The 11,311-nt window shown below is 33.9% G+C and overlaps 2 protein-coding genes across 2 annotated transcripts; one reads left to right on the forward strand and one right to left on the reverse strand.

Moving 5' to 3' along the window:
- The first annotated feature begins 262 nt into the window (after positions 1–262).
- On the forward strand, positions 263–1,549 carry LOC140960757 (probable carboxylesterase 2). Its single transcript, XM_073419019.1, has one exon. It carries the CDS (start codon positions 403–405, stop codon positions 1,363–1,365), a length of 963 nt encoding a protein of 320 aa, XP_073275120.1. The 5' UTR covers positions 263–402; the 3' UTR covers positions 1,366–1,549.
- A 1,363-nt stretch (positions 1,550–2,912) lies between these two features.
- Positions 2,913–6,802, reverse strand: LOC140961678 (26S proteasome non-ATPase regulatory subunit 14 homolog). The gene is made up of 6 exons (XM_073420337.1): positions 6,600–6,802; positions 6,220–6,397; positions 4,924–5,005; positions 4,355–4,531; positions 4,113–4,280; positions 2,913–3,122 (listed from the first exon to the last, which is right to left on the reverse strand). The coding sequence occupies exons 1-6, from the start codon at positions 6,739–6,741 to the stop codon at positions 2,931–2,933; spliced, it is 939 nt and encodes a 312-aa protein (XP_073276438.1). The 5' UTR covers positions 6,742–6,802; the 3' UTR covers positions 2,913–2,930.
- Between the last annotated feature and the right edge of the window lie 4,509 nt (positions 6,803–11,311).

Here is an 11,311-nt window from a genome sequence, read left to right on the forward strand (position 1 = left end):
CCTAATAACGACAGTAATATTTTCTTCTGTAAATATAAATATGGTAAAAATTTATGTGAGACGATCTCATAGGTCATATTTTGTGAGACGGATATTTTATTTGGGTCATTCATAAAAAAAATTTCTTTTTATGTTAAGAGTATTACTTTTTATTGTGAATATCGGTAGAGTTGACCCGTATCACATATAAAGATTTGTGATACCGTCTTATAAGAAACCTACTCTAAAAATATTAAGCGAGTTTATTTTGTATTATAAAAAAACTTAGAAAAACATAAATGGATTAATCCTCTCTATTTATGTCCCTATTTTTCCAACTCGGCTGCTAAGTTTCTTCCTGTCTTAATTCAGTCTCCCTCGCAGAAACAAACACGAAAGAGAGGATCACACAGAGAAACCTCGATGGATGCAAAGGCGGTTGTCCATGATGTTCCACCTTACCTAAAAGTATACGAAGATGGAACCGTCGAAAGGCTTCTAGGAGTAGAAACTGTCCCACCAACACTAGATTCCGACACCGGAGTCTCCTCCAAGGATGTCCTAATCCTACCGGAACGTGGCGTATCAGCCCGGCTCTATCGCCCCAGTCCCTCGGCCAACCACCACAAGAAACACCCTTTAGTCGTCTACTTCCACGGCGGAGCTTTCTGCATATCATCTCCTGCTGATCCCAAGTACCACGACATGCTGAGCAAGCTAGTTAAAGAGGCTCAAATCGTCCTTATTTCAGTTGATTACCGAAGAGCCCCTGAAAGCCCACTTCCTACGGCGTACGAGGACTCGTGGGCAGCGCTTCAATGGGTTGCTTCACACATCGAAAATGGTAGCGAAATTTGGTTGAAAGAGTTTGCTGATTTTGACGAAGTGTACTTAGCAGGAGACAGTGCAGGCGCTAACATTTCGCATCACTTGGCGATCAAGGCAGGGTTACAAACACAAAATCACAGCTTAGGAAAACTCAAGATTGTCGGGATCTTAATGGTGCACCCATATTTCTGGGGAAAGGATCCGATCGGAGTGGAAGAGGAGAATCCGATGTTCAAATCGGTGGTGGACAAGTGGTGGGAATTCGTCTGCCCGTCGGATCTCGGCTGCGATGACCCGTGGATCAACCCGTTCGTGATCGGGGCTTCGAGTCTTGAAGGATTGGCTTGTAGCAAGATTCTTGTTTGCGTTGCAGGGAATGATATTTTGAGGGAAAGAGGAAGATTGTACTACGAATCATTGGTGAAGAGTGCATGGAAAGGGCAAGCTCAGTTTCTTGAAACAGAAGGCGAGGATCATGTCTTTCATATCATTGATTCTGATTCGAAGAAAGCTATGGAACTTATCAAGATATGTGCTGAATTCTTGAACAAGGATTAATGTGGGATTCGAGTCAAGATGATACAGAAAACAAAAGATCACCCGAAAAAAGGAAATAAAAGTTTGGAACTTGTGGTCCAGCAAGTTTAGTTATGTTCCATTGATTTTGTGTCCTATCTGCAATTGTTCAAGCTCATTCTTGTATTTCGACTACTTCACTATTAAAAAAATCGTAATTATTTTCTTCCTGCAATCATTTATAGAATATTCAATCTCGTAGCAACTCAGGTTCATACACGTTTTAGTCCATATATATAGTTTGGAGTTTTCCTGATTTAGTCTTTTTTCTTATACCAAGATATCAAGTCCAATGAAATAGGACGGCCTAATTAACTAATTTGAGAAAATGAGAACAGTTTTGAAAAAGATCAACATTTTCCCAACTAAATAATAATAATGGCGATCATTCCAAATCCTCATATTTTAATGGGCAATAATTGTGCACGTCTGCCAACTCTGGCAAACCAATTGTAGACCAACAAGGCTTTATTAAGTAACGACAAAAACAATGAAAACCAGAAGACTAAATTACACGTCTTTCTGGTAAAGTGAGAAGCCATGCCATGCGACCCCAACGATTAACGAAGGCGCCAAAAAGAAATATGTGAGAGAATTAATTTTTTAATATTTAAGAAATTGGACATCATACGTGGACTGTGAAATTTGACATGCACTTGATCCATCGTTTCAGTGATTTATACGTATCCAAAGTTTTCTATTATGAGTGTTTTTTCAAAAACAACACAAAAAATTGCATAAAGTGAAGATACTGACTATATAATAGCATTGAAAAAATCTCACATGAGGAGAGATGCTACATCGGGAGAGCTCGGTGTCGTACATCCATCGGATGAGATGAGACTTGATTATGACATTCAACGGATTTCCAATATTTTCAAAAATAACACAAAAATTGCATAAAGGTGGCAAATGTCATTGCAAAACTATAGATTGATCTGCGACGGGTTGATCGTCGGCGAGCTCTTGGTTAGGAGACCGTAGGATAGGTTGCTAAAACAAACCACGAGGAGAGGATCGACCCATTCAATAGATTTCCAAAGAAAAACTATTCACAATTACACGTTTTTGATTTTGTCTAAAGAGTCCTCCAACTATTTTGGTTAAATTACAGTCATGATAAAATCTTGATTTATTTATTCATCATCAGTAGATTTCCAAAGAAAGACTGGGTGAATACAATTCCACAAATTTATCAGGTGAATCTATAGATATGGCTCTTGAAGAGACCTAACCGTAATCATCGATCCGGATTAAAAGATTCCGAAGACGTTGGGCCTAATTAGTATTATTTCGGTATGTTAATTCATTTTTAGCCTTTCATTCCCTTCTATAAACTACTGTCGTTTACACGACCGAAGTATGCAAATACGAGTTCTTATCGATATCATATAGGATGGAAAGGGGGAAAATATTCACCAAGCAAGGCTTCAAGACTTAAAAACAGTTGAGCTCTCACAGGATACAAAAGAGCTGATCAAGGATAGGAGACAGAGCAAAGAACAGTTTGGTAATCGACATTTCTCCTAATCTCACAACTCCGAAATCTAGAACACAACAGTGTCGAGCATCGTCCCCAACGTCTGAACAATATTTGAAGACATCAGGTTTGAGACATGTTCCTCGAGATGTTTCTTTGCGTCCTGTCTTCCCACATTAGCAATGGCTAGTTTTTCAGGAGGCAACTCATCTTCTTCCTGAACTGCTTTGTTATATTTGATCGCTAGATTCAGCATCTCCTGTACAATTAATTATAAACAGAAAATTGGTGAGTTGGTACAGGAGAGAGGAATCATACAAGGGTGAAATGTCAAGCTAAAACGCCTATATCTAGCAGCATTTGATACACTGGAAATCATAATCAAACTGTAACTCTCAAGTGTTAATATCACCAATATGTCGAGAAAGAATCAACATTACCGGATTAGTTCTACCACCAAAACCTCGTAATCTTTATTGCAAGGTAACCAAAACAAGATACTTGATTATTTCATGTCCTAACGTCACAAAATCACACCAGCAAGACAACTGCCTACACATGGTGATAGTATCGACTGCGGTATTTTAATAAATAAATTATAATGTTCCGATTTTCTGTAAAAGCCAGCCTGAAAGTATGACATATCGGTCCGTCGAATCTGATGACTGAACTTAAGGAGTGTTTGCAACCACCGAAACAAATGATTATTCACTTTTCACTTTAAAAAGAAAACATTTTTTTGTGTTTCTTAAAGATCTCAAATTTTGCTTCAGCTTAATTTCTTTCAAATCCAGAAGTTGGTCTCATGCTGAGTGTGATTCTTTAAAAGTGATTATGATATTTTGATAAATAAATAGAAGTTATTTTGGACACTTACCACATTATTTTTGTCTAATCTAAAATTACTCTTCACATTTATTTACATTTCACAATACACAATCAAATCATATCTCCAATAACAGTATTTTTGGTATTTTATTAAAAAACTAGTATTAGAATAACTTATTTACAACTCTACTTCAAAAAATCTTCAGCTTTTCATTTTAATTTCAAACATTGATCCACTCTGATTTTGCCCATTTCTTCACACTCTATAAATTTGATAACTTTTAAAAAAGCATAATCTTTTGCAAAAACTCCCTTAAAGCCTTGATCAAAGAACCACTATATTCGTAAAAATACTCGATTCATGGCTGTCCGTTGCTTGTTAAAAAAAGAAAGAAAAGATAAGGAAAGATAACGAAAGTACTTGGACTGTCTGCTCATTCGTTTTGGAGTGGGCATCAAACCGCTGAAGGGTCAATCCATCTGTCCATTTCTTCTTGTGAAGATTCAATAGCATCTTTTCCTCCAATTCATTCTTTCTATAATTTATGGCTATGGAGTAATAATGCCTGTTCAAACCGTGAATCAGAGCCTGCAATAAAATCAAATCATTAGAAACAGAGAAAACACACTGAAATAAAATAAACCAAAGGCTTTCTCCATTACTTGGATAGATGGTTTATTAAGATGGCCCAAATTGGAAGTTGTCTGTCGCGGCTCTTGACCCAGCATCATGGTTTGGGGATTAATCAGTCGAAAGGCATCTATTACCACCTTCCCCTTCACACTCTGAATTGGATCCACCACCACGGCAACTGCCCTTTGATTTAAAGCTTCAAAACTCTAAGTGATACAACAGGAAAAGGAAAATTTTGAATGCTCAAAGATAAGCGATTTAAATGAAAAATTGGCCCAATTAGTCGTCGTGCATAAGCAAGGAAACATTTTATACCGTGTGTCTAAATACTATAACAAAAAATACTGATGGCAAAAAGTCATACAGCAAATTCTAATGTCCCATCATACACGGATAGGGCCAGAGCACAATCAGCACAATGCAAGAATGACAAAAGGTACAAATAAAGGGCAAGGAATGCTTAAATGAATATCCAACATGGCAACATCTTTAGAAAACATAATCACAAACAGCATGTGCATATGAATAAATAGCATCATTCGCCGCCAGACCCCAAATGACTGGTCCATGACGCAACAATAAAAAGAAGAGCATGTACCTGCTGTGTGTTAATGTCAACACCAGAAAGCCAACACCCAAAACCAGGATGCGAATGGTACCAACCCACCACCATCTCAGGTCTGCGAGAAAGAAAAAGTTAATATCCAAATATACTCATCGTGAACAAAAATGCACAATGCAAAATCTAAATGAATCTTCTAAAAGCAATCCAGAAACTTTTATATTGAACAAAAAGAAGGGATATATGATACATTCTTCCAGAATGTTATATGAAATGTAAGTCAAAGTCAATAATTTGAAATCATTTATAAATTCATCAAAACAAAACAAAGTTAAACACCAGTATCCATTCATATAAATCAGTTTTATTGGCAATAAATCCTTCATTTAGGTCAATATAAAATCCAAATAGAACATTGACATTGGAAAATGAGCATAGCATATCAAACTTTGGTGCCTAGAATGATATCATGCCAATGAACCTGTACGCAATCAAGGAAATGCTTCACTGGTGGAACCAAAAAACCAAAAACACACCATCAATCATTGACAGTTGGCACATTCACCAGGAAGTAGGAAGTAGTCTTGTCAAGAAAATGCTAAACACCTATCACTAGAAAGTATTGGGATTACAATTTGATGAATGTCTTCGGGTTGACTTATAGCACATTAATATATCAATAAAAATTTCACTTTTGCTCATAAAAGTTGGCTTCAGCTAAAAAAGAATTTGAAACAATCATATTATTTCAAACCTATTGAATTCACTGTTATGCAAGAAAATATATGGTTCCTATTTGAAAGACTAAAATGATAGAATTATTAATCGATTTCTCTATGTTGGGTTCAAGCTAAACCACTATGATGATATTTTAGTCATGCAGCTCCAAGGAGCCAGTACAAGGGCATCTATATTCAAGTAAAAGTGGCTGGATGCCCACAGGTAAGCAAATAGATCATTTCCAAAGAAAGAACTGAACAGGATTGCTGATGTGAACAAGAGGTAGAAATTAGCTGTAAAGAAAACTACATTTGAGTTCCTATTTCATTCTGAGGTAAGAACAGAGCAGTGTTGCTGATTAATCAATCCTATTCACAAATTTTCCCATTTCATCTTCCTGCTTCAGTGACCTGGGATCCAATCCCATTTGTGAACCAAATTGCTGATTACTTGATAACTTATTATACACAATTTTCTTCCCATTCACCCGACCCAACAAAAGTAGTTTTCTCCCATTTCTAAAACAACCTAGCCTCCTTCCAATTGCCAAAATAGAGCAATGCTCCAACATAACAGACAGTGAAAAGTTTGTGATAGCATTATTTTGTTAACCTTCCAGTTTGCTTCAGCATGTCCAGCATATTAGTCTGAAACACATGATCCACAGCTTCAACGCTAACCCCAGTTCCACTTTGGGGCATTGCAAAAACGTCAACAACACGCACCGTATACTCATCCACAAACTCACCCAGCATCAGCCCCATCACCTCCATCGGCACCCCTGCCCTACCTATAATGAAGAAAAACAAAACCGAAAAACTCGATAGCATCGATACACAGGAAATCTTGAATGATGCAGTAGAATTAATAATTATTCATAATAAAACAGCAAGATTTACCCTACTTGTTCATTCCGCCGGCGGAAAATGCATAATCAATAGTTATTCGTAATATAATTTACTCAAAAACCATAATCAAAACCTTAGATTTACCGTGTTTGAGCATTTTGAGAAGCGCCAGCGATGAGATGTAGACTTGTTCGGATGAATCGAGAGTGGGTGAGTCCGGCGGCGGATGACCGAGGGCTCCGCCGGCGCCGGCGAACATTCTTTGAAGTCTCTCCATTCCCGACATCTCGTTACTCTTGAATCTTGAGCTTTCCTTCTCTTTTTTCTTCAGGCCGGCTGAAATAAAAGCAAGCACGGAAGAGTTTATTAAAAAAAAATAGGAAAAGGGAGTGACGGAAGAGTTTATTAAAAAAAAAAAAGCGGATGTAATTTATTTTTTTATCATTTGTTAAAAATTTATTTAAAAATTAATTTTTTCATTAGTGTTTTTTAATTTTATATATAATAAAATTTATTATTTAATTAAATAAAAAAACTTACTCGACTCAATTTTTCTATTTTTCCTGACTCAATCTTAGATCTCATTTCATTCCTTATCTTCACAAAAAATCCTTTTCTTCTCAACCTTTCATCCTCTCATTTTTTGGCTAACAATTAACCACGAATCTATAAGTTATTCATCTGCAACAAATCCAATAAGAAAATCACGTATTGTTAAGAAATTTATTTTGAGATATGAAATTTATTGGGTCTCGTCAGTGTTCACGACTCAGGGTGAACCAGGGTGAAGAGCTTCACCCTGAGTCGTGAAGCCCAGGGTCGTGAAGCACCAAGGTTGTGAAGCACCAAGTGCTTCACTACCCAAGCCCAGGGTCGTGGCACGGCTTCACGAGTCGTGAAGCCGTGCTTTACGACCCAACTTTGGGTCGTGAAGCACTTGTGAAGCACCAAGGTTGTGAAGCACCAAGTGCTTCACTACCCAAGACCAGGGTCGTGGGCTTCACGACCCCAGGTGGGTCGTGACGTGAAGACTTCACGACCCAGTCACGACCCATTAATTTTAATTTTTTATAATTAATAACTTTTGTTTTGTTTTAAATATATACAACTTATAATCTTTTTGTTTTTTTTTACAGGTTTACTTTCCGCTAAATTTGGAAAGAATCAATTTTTTGAATGCAAGTTAACTTTAGGATCAAGATACATTGAAATCTGTAAGAAGATTGTATCATTTTTAAATGAGAAAGAGATAGAATATTTGATGCAGTACACTTAATTTGGTAATTTAATTTTATGTGTTAAAGATTATAACAATTTCAATCAAAACTGAGTCGAGGGTTATGACTAGTCAGAAAATTGGGTCGGATTATACTCGACCCATGCGACCCAAATTTGGTGGGTCGCGTGGGTCGAGATGGGTCAAAAAACATAATTTTGGCTTCTCGACCCATAAAACTATATAATAAATATATATATATATATATATATATTTCATATGCTTTGATATACATTCATTACATTAAAGTGAATATGTAATGAAATTTGTTATGAATTTTTTTAGTTCTATTATTATAAAATTTGTTAAGAATTTTAGTGGAATTATAAAATTTGTTAATGTTTATATACAATAAACATTAATTTCATATGCTTCGATATACATTCATTAAAGTGAATATGTAATGAAATTTGTTATGAATTTTTTTAGTTCTATTATTATAAAATTGTTATGAATTTTAGTGGAATTATAAAATTTGTTAAGATTTTTAGTCGAGTATAAATTCAACCCACATTGTTAGAATAAGAGATACATTCTTCTACTTGTTATGAATTTTTTAACTAACATACTTAAATTATAACATATAACTAATGTTTACACAAATAAATTTTTTATATATATTTACATTCTAATCATATATAAAGTGAATTATATATTATAAAATGATCAAAACTCAAAAATATCAAAAATTTCCTACCCATCTCGACCCAAACTCGACCCAAACCCTAAACCCTAAACCAAACCTCTAACATTATCACTCGACCCACTCGTCCCAAAATTGAAACAATTTACCGCCCGCACGACCCAAATTTAAAAATCTACTACACACATTACAATCTTGTCCACTCGACCCACACCAAAATTAAAAATTCATCACAAACACATTGCATATTAATAAAATCAAATCGATTCTTTTTAAATTCAAACAAATTACATATCATTCAATCTTATCTTCTACCAAATTCTCCTACAGATGGAAATCTGTTTTGTTTTTTCCTTCCACATCTTCTCTTGATCACAGGTGGCAAAACCTACAAAACAAAGATAAGATTATTATATAGACAACAATATATATTTTAAAAAAAATATGCTATATTATAAAGGGCATCCACAACTGTGGATATTATCCAAGCCATGTGATCCAAATATCTTCTCTATTGAAATATTCACCATTGTACACCATTGATTTGTGTGCTACAAGAATACCCGTTTACAAATTTGTAACCGGATATTGTAATTTTTTTTAATTTCTTGAAACAAGCGTGATTGAGACGCGCTTGTTTTTTGGGTCGAGTTTTTTTTTTTTTTGGGACGAGATGGGTCGAGATTCTTTTTTTTTTGTCGAATATTTGTTTTTGAGTTGGGCTGGGTCGAGATGCCTCGACCCAAGCTCTTCACAATTGTGAAGAGCTTGCCAATATCCAATAAATACATCTATTCATTTCACCAAGAGCGTTTATCTCTATAAGAACGTGCGTTTTTTCTGAGTTTATCCAATTTCTCGTGAAAGGTAAATTGGGATAAAGGAACCATGTGTTGATTGTCCTCTAAAGGTATGTTTTCTTCTTTCTTATCTAAAAAGAGAATAAATAAATCAATCAAATTCCTGGTATAGTAGATGCTATCACACATAGAATCATACTCCATTCGACCCAAGCTCTTCACAATTGTGAAAAGCTTGGGTCTTTGGGTCTCGGCAGGAGACCCAAGCTCTTCACAATTGTGAAGAGCTTGGGTGGGTCGAGGTGAAGCTCTTCACCTCGACCCAAGCAATTTTTTTTCTTGATTTTTTTATTATTTATTTAATTATATTTAATTATTATGANATTCTTCGATTGTAAATACTCACACTAACTCCACTCACAAAAATTCTAAAAAAATACAATCAGAACTAAACTGAAACAAATCTAGCAATGCAGAGCATTCGAGTATATACTTACTTCTCTACAAATCTTCAAATTTTCAAATGATTTTTGATTATTTTGTCGTGAAGAACACAAAAATAACGGGAATAAATGAAAACTCAAATCGAGGAGGGATATATCAATTAAAAAAATATTTTTTAAAAAAGTAAAATCTAATTAACTAATTAATGACCTAATAAATGAACTCACCTAATTAACAGCAGTCAACTCCCTTTTTTCGATTTAAAAAAGTCAAAATCCCTTTTATTTAATTAAATTTAAAATGAGTCGTATATTTTTTATTGTCCCAAGCAAGCAAGGCCCTTAAATTTTAACCTAAGGTCACTTCCCTTGTGACAAACTATTTGGATCATCTATAAAAAAAATATTACTTTTTATGTTAAGAGTATTACTTTTTATTGTGAATATCGATAGGGTTGAGAATTTCTCACAAGAGACCTACTCTTAGCTTTTTTATTTTTAATTTTTGAATAATGGTATTATTTTTATTTAAAAATGTGTTTAATTTTGAATATAATTATTTTAATTTAAGAAGTATGATGATCCATAATTCTATTTTGGTGTTGAAATATATTTTTTAATAATTTATTTTATTCAATATGCTTCTTGGATTATATACCATAGAATAACATCGACGAACCTAAGTCATGATACAGATGAAGCAACATATTTTAAAACATATTACATATTTTTACTATATTATAATAATTCAGCACCATAAAATAATCATTTGGAGTCATGATATAATTTTTTATTTTTCTAAAATACCTTGTAGTGTAATGTATTCGGTTAGTTATATAAATGAACACTTCTTTGACATCATGAAATTAATATTTTTAGTTTGTAATATCAAACAATTAGTGAAAACAATATAATTTTTTGGAATCTTTGCTCTTAATATTAAAGACCATTTATAATATAATTACATAAGAATATGTGTTGGGTTCCTTTTGGGTAGAGCAACATAAACATGATGTTTGTGTCGTTGTNCGTTGTGCGGTTTAAAAGATTTGAGTTGCATCAATATCACCAGCTATAACTTTTGGTAAAACGACAAACACTCGGTCCCATAATTTATATCAGAGTCAATGTCACAAGTTCGATTCACATTGATCACAAGAAATGTAATTATTGAGATATAGATTATTGGGTGCAATAATCGTCCCTACTAGATAGAGCGGTCAAAACATGATACTTGAGCTGTTATATGATTTAAAAAATTTAAATTGAATCTTCACCACAAACTATATCTTTTGGTAAAACGACAAACGATCGATCCAACAATATGTATATTATATCAATATATTACAAATGAATATATATTTTTTGAATTTACAAATGAAAAAATGATTTAAAAAAGAGTAATAATTAATCATAATTTCCAACTAATTTTTTTATTTTTTACAAAAAATAACCCAATAACCTTTTTAACATTTTAAAATAATTAGCACGATATGTAAGATAATAATATTTGTGCTATAAATATAAAGTACTCATGGTCCTTAATCCTTATTATTATTATTATTATTATTATTATTATTATTATTATTATTATTATTATTATTATTATTATTATTATATATTTCAATTATTTTGGGAAAACTGAAAAAACCGACTTAGATAGTCACGGAGTACCGTTATCCGCCACTTAACCG

Source organism: Primulina huaijiensis, chromosome 16, assembly GCF_012295235.1.
Source record: "Primulina huaijiensis isolate GDHJ02 chromosome 16, ASM1229523v2, whole genome shotgun sequence".
NCBI classification, from domain to species: domain Eukaryota; kingdom Viridiplantae; phylum Streptophyta; class Magnoliopsida; order Lamiales; family Gesneriaceae; genus Primulina; species Primulina huaijiensis.